Source organism: Glandiceps talaboti, chromosome 10, assembly GCF_964340395.1.
Source record: "Glandiceps talaboti chromosome 10, keGlaTala1.1, whole genome shotgun sequence".
Lineage (NCBI taxonomy): Eukaryota > Metazoa > Hemichordata > Enteropneusta > Spengelidae > Glandiceps > Glandiceps talaboti.
This window is the reverse complement of record NC_135558.1, coordinates 21,070,130-21,095,879: the sequence shown is the minus strand read 5'-3', so window position 1 is coordinate 21,095,879 and position 25,750 is coordinate 21,070,130. Positions and strand designations below refer to the sequence as shown.

General features: G+C 35.5%; 1 protein-coding gene and 1 long non-coding RNA gene across 2 annotated transcripts; one reads left to right on the top strand and one right to left on the bottom strand.

Moving 5' to 3' along the window:
* Positions 1–436: 436 nt before the first annotated feature.
* Positions 437–10,789, bottom strand: LOC144441039 (uncharacterized). The gene is made up of 3 exons (XR_013481223.1): positions 10,672–10,789; positions 3,172–3,333; positions 437–1,134 (listed from the first exon to the last, which is right to left on the bottom strand). It is a non-coding gene; the product is annotated as an uncharacterized LOC144441039 (long non-coding RNA).
* Positions 7,747–19,430, top strand: LOC144441038 (2-hydroxyacylsphingosine 1-beta-galactosyltransferase-like). Its single transcript, XM_078130548.1, has 4 exons — positions 7,747–8,611; positions 13,449–13,677; positions 13,999–14,218; positions 16,840–19,430. Exons 1-4 carry the CDS (start codon positions 7,760–7,762, stop codon positions 17,099–17,101), a joined length of 1,563 nt encoding a protein of 520 aa, XP_077986674.1. The 5' UTR covers positions 7,747–7,759; the 3' UTR covers positions 17,102–19,430.
* Positions 19,431–25,750: the final 6,320 nt, after the last annotated feature.

Here is a 25,750-nt window from a genome sequence, read left to right as displayed (position 1 = left end):
AAACGAGGTTTGACCACTTGTCATTAGCTTTTCAAAGGTATTTAAGACATTGATAGAGGGCGTATTATCTTTTCTGACTGTCCCTAAGTCCAGTGTATGGATACATTTTAGGTATTCACACAATTCATTAACTTGTGTTCCAAACATAACTTTGAAAATTTTACCTGAAATGTTCGACTGCCCCCATCAGTCTTTTTCAAAACAAAAGGTAAATTCAATACCATGGTTTATAAACACAAATGAATTTCCATTTGAATGTAAAGAAGATGTTTGAGATGAAGAGCACTATTTGTAGGAAACTATTATTTTATTTATTTATTCATTGAGTGAATGATACATGAAGCATTTTAGTTTTTTTGTTCAAATTAGATCAATCAATCAATGTATCCATAATACACGTATACAGAGGTGTAAGTATGTCAAAGTTGAACCCATTTCGAAAATCAAACAAACAACGCCAACGGCACCAGTACTATGTTGTTTTTCAGCATGCGGTTATAAGGACAACTCAGGTATACGATATGGGTTTGAGTAACTCTGTAAGTTGTCTTCCTGTCTTGTCAGTTCTGGTACAATGAAGGTACACTCAAATTCATTGCCCTAAACTTCTAGTACCCAGTGAGTTGTGTTTGGTGACTCTCAAACTATAAAAAAACGCTATCTATTTTACCGAGAGAGATCTCATCATTCATAATTATCCAGTTGTATAATTAAAGTGTTAGTGACATTACTATATTTCAAAGAATTCAATAACTGTTATTGTACTATGAAATAGTCTTAACCAGTGATTGACAGGAGATTAACTTTATCAGTAGCCAATAAGGAACTGGCCATATCTTTCGCCAACGAAAGATATGTCATTGAAGTTTGCAATGTGTAGCAGACGATCGAATGACAAAATATGTGTTTAGTTCACTTAGTATTTTCCATATATCTCAAGATTTCTTTAACCACGTCTTTCGTTATCCATTGCCTCTTTTGTCAACGTCCTGTTAGATCTCGTCCTGATGAATATTCTTCTGTCGATCCTCTTTTTCTTCAATCTCTTCCAAGATCTCTTCCAGTATCTCTTCCTTTCTCTCTTCCATTCTTTCCTTCACTTCTTCCTTCAGAATTTTGCTTTTGATCTCTTCGCTATAAAACAACACAAAGTACAGTAACACACAGAGTTGAATTTAATAACATACAGAGTTGAATTTAGTAACATACAGAGTTGAATTTAGTAACATACAGAGTTGAATTTAGTAACACACAGAGTTGAATTTAGTAACATACAGAGTTGAATTTAGTAACATACAGAGCTGAATTTAGTAACATACAGAGCTGAATTTAGTAACACACAGAGCTGAATTTAGTAACATACAGAGTTGAATTTAGTAACATACAGAGCTGAATTTAGTAACATACAGAGCTGAATTTAGTAACATACAGAGTTGAATTTAGTAACATACAGAGTTGAATTTAGTAACATACAGAGTTGAATTTAGTAACATACAGAGTTGAATTTAGTAACACACAGAGCTGAATTTAGTAACATACAGAGTTGAATTTAGTAACATACAGAGTTGAATTTAGTAACATACAGAGTTGAATTTAGTAACATACAGAGTTGAATTTAGTAACACACAGAGTTGAATTTAGTAACATACAGAGTTGAATTTAGTAACATACAGAGTTGAATTTAGTAACATAGAGAGTTGAATTTAGTAACATACAGGGTTGAATTTAGTAACATACAGGGTTGAATTTAGTAACATACAGGGTTGAATTTAGTAACATGCAGAGTTGAATTTAGTAACATACAGAGTTGAATTTAGTAACATACAGGGTTGAATTTAGTAACATACAGAGTTGAATTTAGTAACATACAGGGTTGAATTTAGTAACACACAGAGTTGAATTTAGTAGCACACAGAGTTGAATTTAGTAACATACAGGGTTGAATTTAGTAACATACAGAGTTGAATTTAGTAGCATACAGAGTTGAATTTAGTAACATACAGAGCTGAATTTAGTAACATACAGAGTTGAATTTGTAGCATACAGAGTTGAATTTAGTAACATACAGAGCTGAATTTAGTAACATACAGAGTTGAATTTAGTAGCATACAGAGTTGAATTTAGTAACATACTGAGCTGAATTTAGTAACATACAGAGCCGAATTTAGTAACATACAGAGCTGAATTTGTAGCATACAGAGTTGAATTTAGTAACATGCAGAGTTGAATTTAGTAACACAGAGTTGAATTTAGTAGCATACAAAGTTGAATTTAGTAACATACAGAGTTGAATTTAGTAACATACAGAGTTCAATTTGTAGCTTACAGAGTTGAATTTAGCAACACACAGAGTTGAATTTAGTAACATACAGAGTTGAATTTAGTAACATACAGAGTTGAATTTAGTAACATACAGAGTTGAATTTAGTAACATACAGAGTTGAATTTAGTAACATACAGAGTTGAATTTAGTAACACACAGAGCTGAATTTAGTAACATACAGAGTTGAATTTAGTAGCATACAGAGTTGAATTTAGTAACATACAGAGTTGAATTTAGTAACATACAGAGTTGAATTTAGTAACATACAGAGTTGAATTTAGTAACACACAGAGTTGAATTTAGTAACATACAGAGTTGAATTTAGTAACATACAGAGTTGAATTTAGTAACATACAGAGTTGAATTAATGACGTATTTTTACATGATCGAATTAAATGAGAGTGTTTACATGAGAAACGCGTCAACGCACATACGTCCTCGGAGATACAATCAAACACCGCACCCACATGCTAAGCTTTTATGTCAAAGAGTGCGACTTCACCTTGGCATGCTGAAGTGACCTCTTATTCATAATTGTTAGTGCATAAACTGACCAAACAATTCACGACTTGATTGTTCACATAGTATGAGTTGTAAGAATCAGACTAGTGTATGTGTTCTATAAATATCTAACACATGAACCAGGTGATAAGACGTGATACGACATTTGAATCAACATAAAATGACCTGTTTATGGTATTGTAGGAGTGAATCGATTTTATCCAAGGTGACACTTTCAAATCACTTTCAATGCTCGTAGGACGCCTTTTCATTGACGTTCTAAATGGTTGGACAGATTGTCATACTAAATTATCCTGTAACTAAATAATGTTTTGACGATAACTTACATGTCAGTAAGAGTTTTGCCCTCCTCAATTTTGTCTCTTAAACCGCCGCGACGGCGGCGCCAAGCATCGTCTTCTTGTACGAACAAAGTTAGCATTAGTCCAAGAATGATGACGAAAACCAGAATCTTCTCCATTTTGTTTTACTGTTTGATGTTTCTGAAACTGACAAAGAATATAAGTTGCAATGAAAGAAGTTTGTATTATCATACATTTTGATTCATTATGGTTCGTTGTACCCTCAGTTTTAATACGCAAAACAAGATTAGGTTAACATACCTGAAGTAGTCGTCAGTGGTGCACTGTGGAGTTTGGTGGGGCGTTGTTATGGGCGCATGCGTCTTGTGTACAGTATAATTATTAGTGAGGCATTTGAACTATTCAATAGTGTATGTATTGAGTACAACAGAATACGAATTGAATGCTGGGTCTTCAACAATATGGTCTGTATACTATGCCCATAGACCCTCCACCAACGTCTATACAATGCCCATAGACCCTCCACCAACGTCTATACTATGCCCATAGACCCTCAACCAACGTCTATACTATGCCCATAGACCCTCCACCAACGTCTATACAATGCCCATAGACCCTCCACCAACGTCTATACTATGCCCATAGACCCTCCACCAACGTCTATACTATGCCCATAGACCCTCCACCAACGTCTATACTATGCCCATAGACCCTCCACCAACGTCTATACTATGCCCATAGACCCTCCACCAACGTCTATACTATGCCCATAGACCCTCCACCAACGTCTATACTATGCCCATAGACCCTCCACCAACGTCTATACTATGTCCATAGACCCTCCACCAACATCTATACTATGCCTATAGACCCTCCACCAACATCTATACTATGCCCATAGACCCTCCACCAACGTCTATACTATGCCCATAGACCCTCAACCAACGTCTATATTATGCCCATAGACCCTCCACCAACGTCTATACTATGCCCATAGACCCTCCACCAACGTCTATACTATGCCCATAGACCCTCCACCAACGTCTATACTATGCCCGAATATATGGTTGGGAACATCAACACAATGGGCAACACACTGGTTGCTATGGAGATATACAGGATGGCGGTATTATATGATCGATATTTTTACACTCGAGATATATTTTTTTATTATGATCATAGTTTAAAGGTCACATAACTAAAGTATTGAAAAATCAGTTTTTGGAAACAAAAGATGCATGGGGGTCGATGTTCATGTGTGTGTAGGCACAGATGTTTGCATATGATTACTAGTCTATCTTAAGATAAAGTTGATAATTCATTATCATTATATTTAAGAAATTATAGTAATAACAGTTTCATGTATACATGTACGTTGATTTTGTAAATATACAAGTATGTATGTATGTATGTATGTATGTATGTATGCATGTATGTATGTATGTATGTATGTATGTATGTATGTATGTATGTCTCTGTATGTATGTATGTATGTATGTATGTATGTATGTATGTATGTATGTATGTATGTCTGTCTGTCTGTCTGTCTGTTTGTTTGTTTGTTTGTCTGTGTGTGTGTATGTATGTGCATGCTTGTGTGTGTGTGTGTGCGTGTGTGTGTGTGTGTGTGTGTGTGTGTGTACATGTTTTGATATCTTTGGTTTTGCTTGTCTGATGAATCTTTGAAGGTTGACATGTGTACATAGGAAACTCGCTTAAATATTTTAAACGAAATGAAATTGAGAGGAAAAAAAAACACGTGTAGAATTCGAATCCGTCCCCTGAATAGTAGCCAAAGTGCTCTAACCAGGTGAGTTAACGTGATTATTGGCAGTTTAGTAAAAGCACTCATTTTTAACACAGTATAAATATCTTTGTATATAGAGAAAGGTGCTACACAATAGTACAATAACTAGTAAGTTGTAGCTTCTTAGCGAAAGGTTTTGCACTACTTACAGGCCGAAACTGTCGGTTCTACCACAAACACTGATACAAGATCAAGTTTCTCTAACTACGGTACATGTGTCGATGTGTTTGCTGGCGGTTCCAGTGTCTACAGTTCATACCATCTTTCAGACACATCTTATGCAACCATGAGTGGAACTTCAATGTCCTGCCCACATGTTGCTGGTAAGTAAAGTTATACCATGCATAGCGAAAAATGTGGCATTTATGTCCCGGTCGTTCGACGTCACGTCTATGTCACGACAACGCGTGTCTACGTCACTGATTTTTGCTGTGTTCGAAATATAAGTCAAAACATTCAAAATTACCATTACTTTCCCCGATTTGTCTTTGATATTACTGGCACTGGTATAATTACGCTATTCTCCAATATTTTCCTTCAGTCGGCCGGAAAATACTCGGGACCTAATGGTTGTCTCTACTCGTCTAGCGACTCGTAATGACAAAGGCCCCTTAGGTCATCACTCGTATTTTACTTGGCTGCTGAACGAAGAAAAATATTGGGGGATAACATCTAATTGTGTATTTTACAAAACTAATAGCGATACTTAAGACATATATATTCTGCAGTAACCCAAAGTATAAAGAAGTTGATGATATAATAATATGTACTAATGTCTCAATCAACAGGTGTCCTCGCTGTGTATTTGTGATATGGACAGTGTTCAACTGGAGCAAATTGCAAAACTCGGATAGCGGAAGATTCCACAAAAGGAGTAATCATTGATCCTGGCAGTGGCTCTCCAAACAATCTCCTCTAGTGTGATTAAACACAATAGCAAGGTATATGAATTTAAAATTTAAAAAAAAATGAACGTCTTATATAAAATTATAATAGAAAATCATAGTAAAGTTGTTTTATTATTTAAACAATGACACTGTTATTTTGAATGTCATTATCAAATGAACATGATCATGATACTATCACACACTTATTGTCTGGCTAGGAGGGAACTAGTAGACATCACATTGCCCAAGGACTGTTATGTAGCAACTATTACCCAAGCCTGAAAGCAGAGGAAAATAGCAGCTACATAATAATGCGAGTCGTAATGTCACGTGACACTACAACCCATAATACTAAAGTAAAGCATTTCTTGTATGTACCACAATCATCTATAACATCCATATCAAGTGTAAAAGTATACTGAATTAATTTGCTAATTGGCCACTTTAGGATAGGAAGGCCATGCTAGGCTTGTAAATAAACCAATTGAAACAGTATACTTTTACACTTGATATGAACGCTATAAACGAGGGTAGCACATAGAGAAAATGCTTTACTTCAGTGTTACTTGTTGTATAAACGTATTCAACAAAGGCTGTACATTTTAATAACTTCTTGTTACGTTTCTCCTACAGATACATCGAAACAAATCTTAGAGTTGTTGCATAGGGATGTTCTCGCTTATTATATCAAATCAACTGCTTTGTAATTTGAGAGTTTGAAATAGCAATTAAAGACATCTATTTAGCAGGCATACAATGTATTGTTTATTGTTTTATTAAATATTATTATCAGAGTGAAGTTGAGGTACCAATATAATTATCACTAAAGGACGATAAGTGAAAAATACAACTCTACCTTATTTAGATGACCACAATGTGAATACAAAATACAATTTCATATCACAACAAGACACCATACCATACAACACACCACAACACCACATCACATCACATCACACGACATCACACCACACCACACCACACCACACCACATTTCACAAGACACAATACTACAACATAACACACCATACCAGATCACACATCCAATATCTCACCAGAGCCCACTACACTACACGACATTCTACATTACCCTACATTATTCATAGTAACAACGTTAAGCCCCCTCTCCCTGCCCGCCCCAGCATATGGCACAATGTACAATGACACAACCATCTTTCCACTCGTAAACTCTCCTGGAAGTTAGCAATCCCTACTGTTTCTATACGCAAAGAGGTATCATTCACATAATAACCTCTATCCTATCAGGTCCCCATATATTCAGCTAGATTGACTTGAGCACAAACTTTGCCCAGACACAACAATGATACGCAAACCAAACTGCAGTGTTCTAGCTAGTCACTGTATGGCACGTCACTATGCAAAAACTGGAACTCATTTGCATAATTACTGATTTTCAGTAATTAGGCTATATGTTAAGAATGCACCCTTCAAATTGAATATAATTTGGTACATACTTCAAAGACAACAAAGGGCACATGTCCTGAAAACCTTGTTGATGTAGCTTTTAGTTGTAATGAGTCATTTGCATAATTAATTAATGTGGCAGTGGTGGCAGTGGTGAGATGCTAAAAACTCACAACACAATGCAGAGTTAGATAATAAATTTAGTAATGTACCCTCCCCTAATTTCATTTTCTTAATTTTTGCCCTCTCCTGAGAACTGATTTGTAAAGTCTGACCTACCCCCATTTCCCTGACACTCACCCACTTGTAAATTACTGAAGGATCGAGCTCTCTTAGTAATTTTGTTGAGAGAATTATGCTATGAAGAGGTACTATAACATTAAGAGAGTAATCACGCCACCAGCGACGGTGAGGCGTAGAAACTCTTGAAATAAAGGCGTCATTCAAATGAGTGTTTCTTTCGAAGAAAGCAAACAGTTGTACGAGTTGCAAAATGGCTTCGCTCGTAGTGTCTTTAGGTATATTAGCTGTAGTTGTAAGCCAACTCATCGGAGACGTGTCGTGTAGTAATATACTAATAGTACCAAGCATGAGTGTTGGAAGTCGATTTTTCGTGATGGCCCAGATTGCAAGGAACCTGAACGAACAGGGACACCGTGTAACAATAGTAGTGTCCAGTGTTTACTATGAAGACATCGTTCAGTCGTCAGATTGGTCGAACATAACTTTAGAGAGGTTCAAGGGAGTCATGGATATGGATGATAACATAGAACTGTTTTCTGACGTCGCATTGAGTGGAACAATGAACTGGTTTCATATATCTATTTTCTTGTACAATTACAGTGAAGATTGCGTAAGTTTATTCTCTGACGAGACTTTTATAAAGCGGTTACAGAAATCAACTTTTGATCTGGTAATTGCGTGCGAGTTTACCCCTTGTGCCGCTCTAGTGGCTCATTTCCTAGACCTTCCCTTCGTTCTTGTTGGAGCTACTCGTATCATACCCGTATGGGATGCCGACATGTTCTATATCCCAAACAACCCAGCGTATATACCATGTGTAGCATCAGGTCTGCCAGATGAAATGAACTTTCTTCAGAGAACATACAATACTCTCTACTTTGTCATGAGATACATCACAATCAACATCGTCTTTACACCTTATGGGAAGGTTAAACAGAAATATAACATTAAGCCAGAGTTGGGTATCCGAGATGTATATGCTGACGCCGAGTTATTCTTCGTCAACACCGACGTCGTTCTAAATTTTCCACGGCCGATTATGCCAAACGTGATCTTCTTGGGTAGTAGCTTTCTGATAAGACCTGTTCATCCATTAGAAAGGGTAAGTACGAAGGTCAGAGACTGGACTAAATTACAGGTGGTGGGGCTAGTGGTTTCAGAAGTCCGGTGTATGAAAAGGATTGACTCTCTCGTGTCCAGTCCCTCAGAAAAAAAAGGTTACGATTTGCAGTATCGTATGTTCCACAGTCAAACGGCTTCACTTAGGGAGCCTTCAGTAATTACAAGGGGAAGGGCCGTGGGGATCAGGCGCGGGTTGTTGCGTAAAACATGACCCTCTCCGATTCCGTTGTGCTCAGAAGTGGCACTCCCTCAACTTTCTTTTTCTAAAACATATCCCCCTGTAAAATAGTTCAAAATGGGTTAAAATGTTGTCAGAAATGGAAAAGGACACAAGAGCCAGAATCAATGATAAGGACTGCAATCCCACCACTGCCACCATGTTGAAAATGTTAATGACATTTCCCACACTTACCACCATGTGAATGTGTGTGAGATTCACACACTTCCGACATTGACGGGACCGAAGTCAACATCAACACAACATTATCCCTGTATCTTACCCAACTGTTCTCGTTTTGCTCGTGTGAGATCCACTTCTCCCCTCACATCACATCTGAGAGTTAATTGACTACATGGTTGTCAGAAGCGATTTGATTGATATGAACTAATATTATGGTACCTAACCCTAACTTTAAGCCTAACCCTTACCCAAACGGCAATTTAGAACCGGTGGCAGGTATGGGATGGCACAAGAACCCCAAAATAATGCAAAGTTAGACAACACAATGAGTCAAAGTAAAATGCGACCCTCTCCTAATCCCATTTTCTAAAATATGGCCCTCTGCTGAGAGTCAATTTGTAAAAAGTGATCCCTAATTCCCCCAGCCCTCTCCCCTTGTAAATACTGAAAATACTGAAGGCTTCCTTATGTTGGGATAGGGAGCAAACATGGAAAGTTATGTAACATGTTTAATCGTAATCTTAGGTAATTCGGGAAATAAGTTGATAAATTAGTCTCAATCGATTCGTTTTACACTTCAGTATGAAGATATTAATATAACACTGTTTGTACTTTATATATACTGTCTTGAATGATATATACGTTGTGTTTCTGACACTATATATTACGGACACTACTAATCACCTCATCTCATCAAAGTCTATGACACACATACTTGATTGCAGTTTCTATTATACATATTAGGTGTGGGCACCTAAAGTTCTCTAACATAGCAAAGGGACATTACTATATGTATAACTGCTATAGTAGTGTTATCGTACCACCGATACTGACGTTACCATTTATGCGAACCCCATTTTACGATCCTCGATGTTCTCCTAGCTTCAAAACGTGTTTTGCTGCATTCACATACTCTATAACAATTACCAAAGACCTCTTGCAGAACCTTATGGTAGTATAAACCACAGACTAGGAAGTATGCGTATAAGCACAAAACCAACCACGATAGAATAAAACTATAAACTCTGATAATAAAGAAAAAAAACTAGTGGCCAAATCTCCTTGGATGTGAAGTATTGAAGTGGGCACATCATAAAATCATTCGGGATCCATTATGGAGCTATGTACATGTAAAACAAAGTTGTATTGTATTGTATTGTATTGTATTGTATTGTATTGTATTGTATTGTATTGTATTGTCGCAAAAATGATTAAATCTAGTTTATTAAAACCTATGAATTTTGAGTATTAACAACATAATATTCAAAAAGAGCATTTTAGACCTATTCTTGTGGGCTGTACAGGTGTGACGGTATACTAATAAGATTCAGACTTGTCTGTCTTGTAGAAATAGCTATTTTCAAAACAAAGGGCACATAAATTAACTTTCTTAGCTGTGTTGAATTTACTGAATTCTAGCCATATCAATGGAACAGTGGAAATGAAACATTGAGTGTGAAATGACCCTATACAATGCTAGAGTAACAAAGGTTTATATGCGACCTGTCACAAATACATGTAATGACAAGACGAGTGCACGGTACGGTGATATCAATTGTATTTGTAATACACTTTTCCCATGTTGTTATTTGTCAAAACGAGGTCAGATGTTTGTACTATTCAAAGCAAATGACGCTTACCGGTCAACAATTTTCGTGATAATGCCCTTGTGGCACCACTACCACTAAAAACTGTGAAGGATGACGTCATATGCGTCGCTTTCTGCTCGCCCTCGGGTGTTTGGGGTGACCCGCAATCCCTCGAAGAAACAGACCAGTCAACATGGGTGTACGATCACCTCACAGACTGTGGTCACATTAATTACCAAGGGTACATTCTACCCCAGACATAGCACAGAAAACACAAAGAATGGTTAAAGTGACATCACTGATGTGTGTGCATATACATTATGATGAAAGACAGGCTAAGGCCAGGCAACTTTCGAATACTTACTTCGAGTTTGATAAGAGTAATCTGTTTCTTTCTATCTTCCGAGAGACGTGCGAGATATGTGAATTAATGGGTATATGGTATAATAATAATAATAATAATAATAATAATAATTTATTCCCACGTACAAAAAAATGTGATACAGAACAGAACTAAATATCCTTATGCATATACATAAACGTGTTATTCGGGAAAAGGGTGTGGAAGTAGTTGTTACACAACTAATCGAGTCCTCCCCTCACAAAACATATGACACTCATCATTTAATTTTGCCCTGTTTCAATCAAGACTATTTAACGTGGTAGATGATACATGGAAATACACTGAAATTACAAAATAAATTAAACATGAGCTCTAGATCCCGAAACAACCAGACTGTAGACATTTTTTAAATTCCCGCTTAAACTCTGACCTGCATTGTATAGTCCTACTATGCACTGGTACTTTATTCCATAGTTTCGCACCTGCATATTTTATGCTGAATTGGCCCGACCTATGTTTTGTTCTTGGAATATTCAAATCGCTTCTCCTGCTTTGCCGTGTTGAATAAGAATGGCTAATTGTAGTGAAGTAATCGTGGAAGATGCTTGGTAGTCTTTTATGTAAAACATCATTGACAAACATCGCTAATTGTAGGCTGTGTTGTTGAAAAATGTTTAGAATACCGAGCTTTTGAAATAATGGTTCTGAAGGTACATTCCATTTGCTAAAAGTCATAATACGAATTAATCGTTTTTGTACAATAAATAATTCATTAAGGTAAGTCGGGTACGTACTCCCCCATACTTCCAGTCCATATGTGATGTGTGGGAGAACAGTGGAGTTATAAAGCATGATAAGTATATGTTGAGGCACAACTTTGCGAATATGTAGGAATATGCCTGTAAGTTTGCTTATTTTAGAATTTACAGCAGTTATTTGTGGCTTCCAGGACATACACTGATCAATTGACACTCCAACAAATGATGCAGTATCAGTTTCTTGCAGTATTGTGTCTTTTATGCGCATAGATCCAGTGTTATCCACTGTTTTCCTTTTGCTTTTCAGAATTAAGTAGTTCGTTTTAGCTAGATTTATCGTTAATCAAGACTATTTAACGTGGTAGATGATACGATATCGATATAAACGATAAACTCTGATAATAAAGAAAAAAACTAGTGGACAAATCTCCTATATCGTATAGAATCCTAAACAGGATATATGTGCTACGAAATTACTTCAGACAGACAGACAGACAGACAGACAGACAGGCATGCATGCAGGCAGGCAGACAGACAGACAGACAGACAGACTTGGACAGTAAGACTTCTCAGTTTTCCCCTGGCCTCGTCAATCTTATCTTTGAAATTAGTTTATTTGCTTTTATCTCATTTACTTAATAGCCTATATTCATCAACATTAATTGGTCTATCTGGTCAATAGTTTCGACTTGTTAAGCCTTCTAGCCTCAATCTGTTTGGCTTCTGTTGTTTGCTTGTTAATGACAAGGCCAGTACAGTTTACGAAACGTAACGGGAGTTGTAAGGAATGTCCTGACAGAGTGTATGTCTCATAGCAAGGTAGTGGTATCGTCCACATACTGGGCAAGTTTGGTTAAAGGTTTCACTTCAAACAATAGAAATCCCCTTATCACACAGTTACCTCTGACGGCAATTACAATAGGTTCGATTGCAATAATACATAAATGTGCGGGGAGTTGTCCTTGGACATCGTTAGTCACGCACCGAGTCGCCACTAATATTTTTTTCAAAGGTTGTTAATCATCTGTGCAAAATGAGGACGGACGAGATTCATCCTCTGCTATGGTTTTCACTGATGAGAGCAAATAACTTCACAACCCCGTTTATTACGCCACACGTTTCAATCTGAGGAGTACTATATGTCTTCTGCAGAAAGATAGTATCTGCATTTTGCTCTCTCACTAAACGAAAAAATCACCTGTGTTTTGTACACAATTCAAATCTTTTAAATTGACAGAAAGCACTATGCTTAAAGACTCGCCATGCATAAGTATGAATAAAAGAAATCTATAAAAATGAAGGTCTCAATAAAAAAAAAGACTCATAGGAAGGTTGCATTACCATGTTAAGCATAGTATACATGTTATATAGTCGATTTATAGACGAGGGTGGTTTGGGTGAGAAACCTCGTCTGCAAACAGACTGAAGTACGAAGGGGACTAGGAAGGTGAATCACTCATGTGTGCAGGCTGTCAATAAATAAAGATCAACAAAGACATAACCAGGCCTAGGATAGACAAGTAACGTAACGTACCATCGCCATTGTTTTCAAGGTTCACGTGGTTCATGAAAAAAAATAGCTTACACCTCCGCTGTCCAGACACCATAACCGAAAATCTTAGTGATCATAAACAATGTTTTACAAACAAACTTAATCTCGAAATTACTTTGTGAATCAGATTGTGTATACTTGAAAACGTCGATGTATTTTTCTCAACATTTCACAGGAACTGGAAGATTTTGTTCAGTCATCCGGAGACAATGGCATTGTGGTGCTTTCATTTGGGGGTCATGCTAAGTTTACCAAAGAAGAACAGTTTAAGGAGATTGCTGAAGCTCTCGGGAAGCTACCGCAAAAGATTGTTGCCAAATACAATGGGGACAGGACGCCAAGTTATCTAAAGGGGAATGGACAATTCAAATTGATGAAGTGGTTGCCACAGAATGATTTATTAGGTAAGAGACACAGACACAGTATGAATGACAAACAACACTAAACAGTCAGATCGTCGTCTGTCTATGTATGTATGTATGTATGTATGTATGTATGTATGTATGTATGTATGTATGGAACCAGAAACGAGAAACCAGTCTGAATATAACATATTATTTGTATTGTGTGACCGTGGTTTCATATATTGCATGAATATCGTGACATATTCATTTGATATCCATAGATACCATTCAACACATAGTTTATATCATAAAAAACATGGAAATACAGTAAAACATGTTAAACTCTATCATGTATAGATAATGCCCTTTCCTCTTATTCAGCACACCCAAAGACCAAAGCTATTATCTATCATGGCGGTTTAAATGGCGTTCACGAGATAATTCACCACGCTGTGCCAATGGTTGGTGTACCGTTATTTCATGATCAACACGAAAATGTACAAGCTGTAGCCAAGCATGGAATGGCCATCGTGTTACAAATGAAGACTTTGACTGCAGAAGAACTGTATGAGGCGGTCAGTACAGTTATCAAAGACCCAAGGTAAGTAAAAATTTAATTACATTGTTATCTTAGAGGGCAAAATTGAGTAATGGTTAGCCTGTTTTCATTGATATCTGTGTGTTTTGACTTCGCTCTCTCACTAACTGCTTGTATCATAGCAACAACAAACGATTGGTTTGACAAAATGCACTCACACTGATTGGATGCAGTGAGGAGTGATAACGTCCGTCAGTCTGTATTCAAATGAAGTCAACATGTAACTATATACCCTCGTTGAGATGAGCACTAGAGCGATGTCATTTACATATAGTGAATATTATCACGGTAAATATTTTTTTAGTCTAGTTCCTATACAGTATCGTTAGGATGTATACCTTCACTCACAGTACAGTCAAGACCCTGACGAAAGGTGTTAATTATGGTTCAACCCCATGGTGAGCAAAGCTCGAACAGAACATGTCACTACTATTAAAGGGCTGTGGTCATCGCCCATTAAATATTCATTTGGTACAGCTGTTATGACTATGTCCAATGTCCAACCAGGACTCCACTGACAGTCCTTTAAACTATATAATATGACATGGGGACCCATCAACATAATCATGTTTATATTAACACAGCAGGAGGGACCACAGGAATGTGTGCTGATTAAGGGCATTTGACCAGACAGTGATTAGAACCACAGGCTGGTCATCCAGACTAATATTTATAGACAGGCATGCTGATAACTACCTGTGGGAACGTGGCTAAATTAATCGTTTTCTGTTACTAGCATTGCAAGTGGTTAGTGAGACAGCGAAGCAAAAAACCACACATCATGTCACGAGGTAAACATGCTAGGCAACGGTGGCAAATAAATTATAACTGCATAGAGCTTTATGCATGCCTCGTATACATGGTTGACTGAAACTATTCATCAGCTTGCAAGAACCTTGCAAAGGTTACTAAGTACTACAACATACACGCACGGTTCACGGAATTCACAGGTGCAGTTAGCGAAGCCGTTCTTGCAAAAAGCTGTTCTTACTCAATTTTTGGGCACTGTTTTTCGCCGGGTCCGTAGCGGGAGGGGAGCAAACAAGGAAGAATATATTGTGGCGGGGAAGTCCTGATTTTTGTACAGTGGGAGTGGAAACATAGAATTGTGGGTGGGTGGGTGATGGACACATATTTTGTACCTCAAAATAAATTGTTAGTATAGCGGATAGCACAAAAGTGGGCTGACGGACAAGTTGAAAGCCAGTGGAAGTGAGGGAGGGTACATAAAACATCAACAAAGATCACTTCCAATACGTACAATAGCAAACTTATATATATATATATATATATATATATATATATATATATATATATATATATATATATATATATATATATATATAAACTTATATATATATATATATATATATATATATATATATATATATATATATATATATATATATATAGATAGATATATATATATAACTCGGTGAGTATCAATCTGCTAAGACAGTGCTCTATACCGCAGTGGCAGAGCGTAATTGTCTGATGATCGCACTATGCGTGAAACTCCGAGTTACAACCAAGAAAGAGTTCCAGTACTACCAAAACTATATATATATATATATATATATATATATATATATATATATATATATATATATATATATATATATATATATATATATATATATACTCGGTGATATATATATCACCGAGTTATATATATATATATATATTATATATATATATATATATATATATATATATATATATATATATATATATATATATATATATATATATATATTATATATATATATATATATATATATATAATAGTAAAAAAAAACATTTCTCATCCATCTGGCCACTTCAAGTAAGTTGTCGAATAAAATTGACACCTAGTCTGGTGTGACCATCACACGCATGATTGCGAAATGGTGTTTGTGAAAACCAACCGACTGGGCGGGTTTAGCCACTGACCGATTGATATTCACATTAACAATGCAATGGGCAAAAGGTGAAAAAATGTGGATGATCCATCATCGTTGATGTCTACCGTGTACGTACCGCGGGAGGGCGATGGCAAAATCGGTCTGGCTAACAAAATCTATAGTCTAATTGTGCAAACACAGTGATTGGTTCGTAAGCAGTTTTACCAGATCAGTGTGAACGATTAAAATAACAAAAAAACACCCTTACCGATAAGCTAAACGAGGATTTCTTGACAGTATATGTCATCAAATATTATACTTAAAATTTGCCAAAGCAAAACCTTTTTCACTAAGGGACGAGATCAATAGTTCAATGTAGGATAAAAAACTAAGTTCTTTTAGTTAGACCTCAGACCATCTTCTCCCAGCCTTCTGTCAAACTTGAACATGTTTCAGACAGTACAGTCAATTCCAAATCAGTATGTAGTGCTATGAATATAAAGCCAGTTTGTAATGAGTACAAAATAGTTCTTTTGTTGACACTTTACTCTATGTTAGTGTCAGGCATTTTACTATAGCGAAAATTCTTCCATTTCTCAATTTTACGACATTTTTTTGTAAGATGAGAACTAAAATGGCTTAAATTCCACACCCACCCCAAAGTAAAATAATTTACGGTTTTTTTTATCCTACATTGAATTATTGATCTAGCCCCTAAGACTAAGTCTGTTTTGTCAACAGTTATAAGGAGAATGCGATGCGTCTGTCTCGTATCGTCAAGGATACACCCATGTCTGCAAAGGATATATTGATCTATTGGATTGAATACGTCATCAAGTATGGTGGAAAGCACCTCAAGTCCCAGGCTGTTAATTTAAACTTTGTTCAGTATTATTTGATTGATGTTTTTGTCTTTGTTATTGGTCTTACCTTAACGTCTGTATTTATTGCTATTAAGACGTATACGTTATTGCGTACAAAACGCAAGGAAAAAACCAATTAGTCAGGATGATGTTGGATAAAACCTCAAGTGGCTGTCTTATTAAAGGGGCACAAGCTGAGCTAATACGTATTTAGGTGCAGTTATTTCTGTATATTTAAAAGGTACTCGCATTATTGTATCTACTGAAGCACACTTAACCACCCGGTTGCAATTGACTGAACCCAAACCGGGTATTAAGATATAACCCATAAACGATCTGATGACGTAATTTATCATACGTATCAAAAATGTTCAAGAAACCCCTACTATGAAATCAACTGTTCTAACAATGCCAGAAGACCATTGTTATGTCGTCATAGAAGGCATACATTGACATTAACATTACTAAAACAGTTTAAACACGTTTTTCATGTAAGTATTTTCATTTGAGTGAAAAGCTTATAAACTCAGCTTGTGCCACTTTAAACCTATCTCTTTTTTCGCTATACTGTTTATGTGTTGATAAGAAGACGTGATAGAACATGTCATAACGGATGAGGGAATCATTAAAAATACAGTAAGTATGACAGAGAGAAATAAGAATAAGTAATACTAACATTAACTACAATGGGCAAATATATAAAAATTTTGGGTCTTTAATTTTTTAGCAAATGTAATAAATTTTACATCATAATTTTCAAGTTTTTGGTTATTTCTTTCAAAAATCACACTTTACAAGTGAAAATACTGCAAACCAATCATTGTTATCCAAAGTTTATGAAATGTTGCATTTTTATCAACAAAATATCAAAACAGTGTAGGAAAATAAAACACCTAAATAGACTAGGTTTAAAAATAACCATAACAGTTACAAAAAAAACACATTAACAATTACAATTTACAATCAATGTGATTTATAGATATGGTTAACTTACTTTAATATGTAGATGTTGTTGTCTCATTTTTACCCATAAGAAATTGAATATTCTAGATGTGATTATACACATTTATTTAACAATTTTATATCAAAAGCTGCACCAGTTGTAACTAAAACGTTTTTGAAAAAAGTGTTTTGTTAGGTACGTTATCTTATTGCTCGAAATATCGTACACCATGATCAGTACTGCATCACGTGTACGTGGGTAAACATATTTTCTGTACCTACACGATCAAGCAAGTAAAATTGCGCCCTCAACGGCGACCAAGATTTCAACATGTTTCTGTACTGCTTATGGACCACTGGTCAACATATACCATATCTAATTATTGCTATTTTAACAATATAAAGTGGTTGTCTGATCGAAAAATAATACTCCAGTTACAACTAGTACGGTTTTAACAGTGTGACAGATTCAAACACGAACTTTCGCACAAGATTTAGACTTGCTACTACACTACGTACACATAGTATTGACGATGTGTTTTTATAAGTACATGTAATTGACGAATTTTTAGGAAATATATCTTTGTTTATTCGTTGAAAAAAAACACTGTCCCAGTTGCAGCTAGTGTGGGTTTAACAATTAAAATTACAACCAATAAGATTTGTATACACGTTACTTATGTAGATGTTATTCTTTCATTTTCGTCTCATTTGCAGGAAATGTGTTACATGAATTTTAATGGTTTCAAGTCATTATACATTAACGTCATTTAGTTTAGGAGTTCCTGGCAAGTTTTTAAAAAAATTGGAATACTGTGTTAATTAATTAATTGTCTCAGATGTGCTTAAACAACTGAGATTATTCACAAACAGGTTCTCTTCTTCCACTTTAGATTGAGATATATACTTGTTTCGAACAAATCATTTGTACCTTCTTCAGTGTCTAACCATAGATCTTGCTATAGTCTAACTGGATTTGACAGATATTTTATTTAAATGTGCACTAGCTTCACTTGGAACTTTTTTGTGTTTTGTTAGTTACATTAACGTATTATTCGAAATATCATACACGGTGATCAATATTGCATAACTTGTGGGTAAACATATCTTTTGTAGCTGTATACGTATACACACACGATCAATCAATCAAATCAAATTTATTTGTTGGGTTTTACCCAAAATTAGCGCCCTCAACGGCGATTACAATTTCAATATTTCTGTACTACTTATGGACAATGTCGACCACTGGTTAACATGTACAATATATAATTATTGGTATTTTAACAGTTTGCAGTGAATATATTATGGTTGTCTGATCGAAAAAATGATATTCCTGTTACAACTAGTAGAGTTTTAACATGGTGACAGATTCAAAACCGAGCGTTCGCTCAAGATTTAAACTTACCACTTCACTACCGACAGATAATATTGGCCACTAATTCGCAGCTGCAATGTCTTTTTTTTAATAAGTAATTGACCAATTTTGATTGAATATATACCGTTGGTTATTTGAAATTTCCCAAGATCATCTAGTACAGGTTTAAGAGATAGTAAATGATATCATTTATGTTATCTGTGATACAATTATACAAGACATAGTTTTCTTTTGAAAGAAATTTATGCCTTGAGTGGTTTCTTGTGTTTATCCTAAGATTAAATATACATATTCTGTATCACGTATAATCCAATATTATGCAGCTTAGTTGGGTATGCTTTTATGATAGAAAACTGGTTTTTAATAAAATCTGTATATTTGGCATAGTGCGATCATCAGACAACTGGTTTCTACTCTCTTGGTGCGCTGTATATATAGATAGAAATATCATCACTATTGTCTATGTGTTGGTGGGTTGGTGCTGTGTGTGTGAAGGTGTTGGTTGTTATTAACAGCACCAACCCACCAACACATAAACAATAGTGATGATATTTCTATCTATATATACAGCGCACCTAGAGAGTAGAAACCAGTTGTCTGATGATCGCACTATTCGTGAAACTCCGAGTTACAACCAAGAAAGAGTTCCATAACTACCAAAACTATTGCGCTCTGCCACTGCGGTATAGAGCACTGTCTTAGCAGATTGATACTCACCGAGTTATATATATATATATATATATATATATATATATATATATATATATATATATATATATATATATATATATATATATATATATATATATATATATAACTCGGTGAGTATCAATCTGCTAAGACAGTGCTCTATACCGCAGTGGCAGAGCGTAATAGTTTTATAAAACTATATATATATATATATATATATATATATATATATATATATATATATATATATATATATATATATATATATATATATATATATATATATATATATATATATATATATATATATATATATATATATATATATATATATGTTAAACATATACTCCGCTCTGCGTGCAGACGTATCGAGCACTGTACTACGGACAAATCTTACCACTGACTTCCTATATATATATATATATATATATATATATATATATATATATATATATATATATATATATATATATATATATATATATATATATATAGACAGACTATCAGCACTATCATATTTGACAATAAAAAGACATACTGCAATGGACTACACGTGGAACATACTCTCAAATCTTCCTCTCCCCCTGGCTGGCTGGCAAGGTAATGCAAGTAGACAAACTCATAACGTCATAAAATATTTAAAAGTAACAAGGGTTCCATCATCACTATTTCTGATACTGCATACGCTTTCAATGTGAAAGACTTAACAAAACAATCTCCTTACTAGAAGTTGTTAGTATTATCTATGAGACCACAATAATATTTATTCCCTACCCTTAAAATTCACTGAAATGTTTCCAATTATAACCCATTAGATATGTGGGGATAAAAATGTAAAAAAAAATAACATATGTCATTCTATTTTTAGACTGTTGGGCTCGTAAACAAAGTAGCAGAACTATTATAATTATTAGTCTCTAGAATGTTACAGGTTACATCAGTTCATACCCAGCGGTATTGTCTTGTTCAAGCCTGGACTAGTCAAACAAACAAACACGCGCATTTTACACATATAATGCTATGCTTAAAATATGCCAGGGTGGAGAATAGCTAACGGCTAACGTTTTAAAGATGACTCGTTTGGTACCGTTGACTCTTTTGACTTTGACTTTTGCTACGATTGCCACAAAGGATGTGTGTTACTTGTAGTGCCAAGTGTTAGCACCGGTAGCCTTTTCTTGTTTGTGAAAAAAGTAGCAGAAGACCTGGCAGACGGTGGACACACTGTGACCCTGTCACCCAAACATACTACATCTCTTTAAAATCGGAATCAGTTAAGTTGAATGTTGATGTGTTTACGGGCAAGTTTAACCATAAGGAGAATCCCTTACCTGCTGACCTTGCTTTAAGTGGTAATATGGGATGGATTCACATGTTCCGGTATTTGTATCAACTTAGCTTTGATTGTGAGTCACTGTTCAAGGACACAGCCTTAATGACACGAGTGAAGAACACTACATTTGATTTGATAGTTTCTTGTGAAGTCACACCCTGTGGTGCTCTACTCGCCCACTATCTTAACCTTCCCTTCATTTTGATTGCTGCAAACCGCATCCTACCAGAATGGGATGCCGTATTGTATGATATTCCGGTAAACCCAGCATATACACCAAGCATAGGCTTAGGTCTAACAAACAAGATGTCGTTCTTGGATAGACTGTAAAATTCAGCGTACTTCGCTATGCAATACCTAATGGTATCCACACTATTCATTCCCTATGAAGACATACAACAAAAATATAACATCAAACCTGAACTAATATTTGGGAAGTGTTTCTTCACGCAGACGTATTTTTGTTTAATACAGACTTTACGTTTGACTTTCCCGAGGCCTTTCATGCCAAAAGTTATCTTTTTAGGCGGTTATCTACACCAGTTTCGCCTTTAGAAAAGGTAGGTTGTTGTTGTTGTTGTTGTTGTTGTTGTTGTTGTTATTATTATTATTATTATTATTATTATTATTATTATTATTATTATTATTGTTGTTGTTGTTGTTGTTGTTGTTGTTGTTGTGTTATCTATTAACCTGTGTAAACTTGTTATTGCGATTGTTAAATGAAGTACAAGTGCATTTTAAACTTTAAAGAATATTATTGTTTTATTTGTTAATATGAAGAACAAATTCATGCAAGTGTTTATTTTTTTCTAAGTACATATGTTGGCTTGGGATCCAAATGATGTTACATAACCTTATTTGTATGTGGTGATTCTTTGTCATATTGTCAGCAACAATGCTCACGATCAAAATTAGAAGAATTTCACATTTTAAGGCAAATTACGATGAGGCATTTCTAATTCTTCTGTACGAGAACGGTAAACTAAGCTGACATAAAACTATATTTGTTGCGACATATTGATATAAGCCATTGAATGGCTTCTGATATGACCTCTGTGATCTTGCAGTGTTTAATTTGGGGCCTTGAAGTGTGCACACTATCACACTCAGAGAGTGATTATATCCACATAACAGTTATCACACACTTATATGTAATGTACCACATCGACACAATAGTTTTAGTTTGTGTATATCTAATATATGTTAGTAAGGCAAAATTAAAAAAAGAAGATTTGCTTCCGATAACATGACTTCAGAAAATAGGGTAATTTCATTTTATTTTACTTTGATTTAAAAAAAAAATTACTTTGACCCCAAGATAAGACACTCGTCGGCCACAATGTTTTATCGAGAGTTTGATGAGGTGTAAAAGAAGTAAATGAAGACAATTATAACTTAAGTAGACGAACACGTTATACAGACTATACTGTTATAGTCTAAGACGACCTGGTTTCTCTCTGGAATACAATTTTTACAAAAATTTACAACAAAATTAGGCAAAGGCATGAAGGTGTACACGGAAATGACGTAAATTGTTACCATTTTACCTTTTTGCATGCAAAAAATCTGAAAGAGCAGGGATATATTGTTGGATATTTCAGATCATGATCCTTATATATAGAACTTCTTCACACTGTAATATATAGTCTTGCTGCTAGACGTTCGGGCTTTCTTTCTATGCTATAACTATAAGCGAACGAAGTTCGCATGTGTTACGAGTCACAAAATAAACATTTAAGATTTGATAATTCCTCTGTTGACAAAAGACACAAGTGATAAGGTCACATTGATTAATGAGACAGAGCCGGGTCAAGTAATGTTATTCTATCCTAATGAGTAGAGGTCACATGTCATCTTAGAGTGATAAATTGTGTCCCAATTGAATCAACAGCTGTCTAGCTAGAATTATTTAGGACGGGTCAATAAACTGGCTATTGCTGAATTGAATTAATTACATTAATAAACATTTACTAAATAAGGTTAAGAGAGAATCTTTTGTTGTAAACAATTTGTTTGTTAACCATATTTGTAATACGGAATGAACGATGTTTTAAATAAAAATGTTGATGACGTATGCGTTGGAAGTAGCTTTGGAATTCGCTTTTCCGGAGACTAAGGGTTGGCGACTGAAGTGAAGAGCGATACCAGCGGGTTCTTGAGAAATTGTGAGCTGGGCTGAAATTACTTGAAAGAACTTTGACAATTAACTGTAATTGACTGGAACTGAGGCGAATAGCTCCCTATGCTGCAAATCGTATAAGTCATTCAACACAAAAGTAATATTTGTGTCCTTGTGAGTTTCTTCTTTTTACAGAGCACTGTTTCGTGAAATCGGTACCTCTCAGATTGCTATCCGGGCGAGTCCAAAGTTTACCGCTGAACACGGGTTAACGTTGCAGCTACCAAATTCAGCGTCGTAACACTGGTGTAAAATCCGGGCTGGACAGTGCTATTCAAAGAATCAACAGGTAAAAAAGTACAATCGCAAAACGTAAGTACTTTATAAGACATTATATGCTACTACGATCGGGCCGTATACTGAGACAGCCAGACATACCACAAATTCCTCTTGCACAAATGGCAAACTTGGAGAACAATTTACAGATTGATCAAGACATAATACCAATTGTACCAATTGATCACAACCTACAACCAAATATTCCAATTGCACAAAATTTGGAACAAAATAATCAAGCTGACCCTATTCATAACATTCAAAATCTAATACAAGATGTGAATAACAGAATAGAAAGAGTCCAGATAAGTGATGAGAAACCGCCTTACTATTATGGTAAAGAAGATGAATCACCAGAACGATGGTTGAATAAATTTGATGCATTTGCTGTATTAAAGAACTTAAATGACGATCAAAAAGTTCAATACTTTATATTATTGATAAGAGATGTTGCTGAAAGATGGTATGTAGACTTGGACGAAAATTGGAATGAATTGCGGCCTTTATTTATTGCAAGATTTCATCGTATTCAACCAAGATGGCTCGTTGATCAGCAATTAAATTTGATAAAGCAACGACAAAATGAATCTGTGGATGACTATTCCAGCCGATTACGGGAAAAATGTGCTAAAGCAATGCGCACGGCCCCAGAAATTTTAAGTTTATTTTTACAGGGTTTGCGTCATGAAATCAAGATAGCAACTTTATCCCGGGAACCAAATGACTTTGAAAATGCGTTTTCAGCAGCCAAGACAGCAGAAATCATATCTCAACTACCAAACCCCGACAGCCAGCTGACATCCAGAAACACAACTTTGAAGTTGCCCAAGAACAGGATTGATCAAGAATTGCATGACGACATGGTGGAGCTCACTACACAATTACGACAAAAAAATGAATTGCTCACTCGTCGAAATGAAGAATTGCAACAACAGGTACAGTCTCAAACATTTTCTGACAATCGGGTGGGATATTACCCTCAGACACAAAGAAATCTTCAATTTCGTCAAAATCAGGGCAATTATTTTGCAGTAGGCCGGCCAAATTTCAATACAAACAGGCCTATGTATGACCGTCAAAATAATTTTGATAAAAATCGCCCAAGATATGGCGGAAGAGAAATTATGTCTGGCAGACAAATATGTAGAAATTGTAATCGTTCAGGTCATATGGCCCCATCCTGCCCAGAAAGAAATAACAGAGGTTGTTATTCATGTGGTCAAATAGGTCACATAGCTAGAAATTGTCCAAGACCTACCTATAGTCGTTTTTATTCAAAAAACGATTAAGGAGTGTGAGAAATATCAAATCCAAAGAGCCTAATATGTCTCACACGCCCAAATTAAATTCTGTAAAATCTGCTGATTTAAAGGTACAATCTAACAATTTGATCACTATTAAAATTTTCAATACTGCAATTTCGGCTTTGATCGACTCTGGAGCTACAATAAACGTAGTTTCCACAAAACTATTTGAAAAAATTCCACAGCTAAAAAAGTTCAAAATTAAAAGACCTAAATACAAATGTATAGAATTACCAAACAATCAGCAGATTCCTATTCAAGGCTATGTAAAAATTCCAATACGTATTGAAAATCAACTAATCAATGTTCCAGTGCATTTGGTTAAGGACATAGATAGAGATTTGATCTTAGGAATGGAATTTTTAGAGCAGCACAAAGCAATAATTGATTTTGCACACAAGAAATTATTCATCCATGCCAATGCAGTCTTGAGACCAGCTAAAAAATATGTCATACCCCCTAGGTGTGAATGCATAATTTCGGCTAAGCTAAGGGGCTCATTTCCGAATGGACTAATAGGAACCACTACCAACATGACGTCACTACATTACTTAGGCATTCAAGTTGCACGAGTATTAGCATCTACTTATGAGGGTTCAGTTCCAATCAGGTTGATCAACACATCTAACAATGAGGCCATATTAGGTAGGCATATTCGATTGGGCACTTTCAGACCACTCCCAGACG

Coding starts and splice junctions, on each gene's coding strand:
- LOC144441038 (XM_078130548.1), top strand. CDS start 7,760: ATGGCTTCGCTCGTAGTGTCTTTAGGTATATTAGCTGTAGTTGTAAGC. Junction 8,612..13,448: donor CTGTTCATCCATTAGAAAGG/GTAAGTACGAAG, acceptor AACATTTCACAG/GAACTGGAAGATTTTGTTCA. Junction 14,219..16,839: donor ACAGTTATCAAAGACCCAAG/GTAAGTAAAAAT, acceptor TTTTGTCAACAG/TTATAAGGAGAATGCGATGC.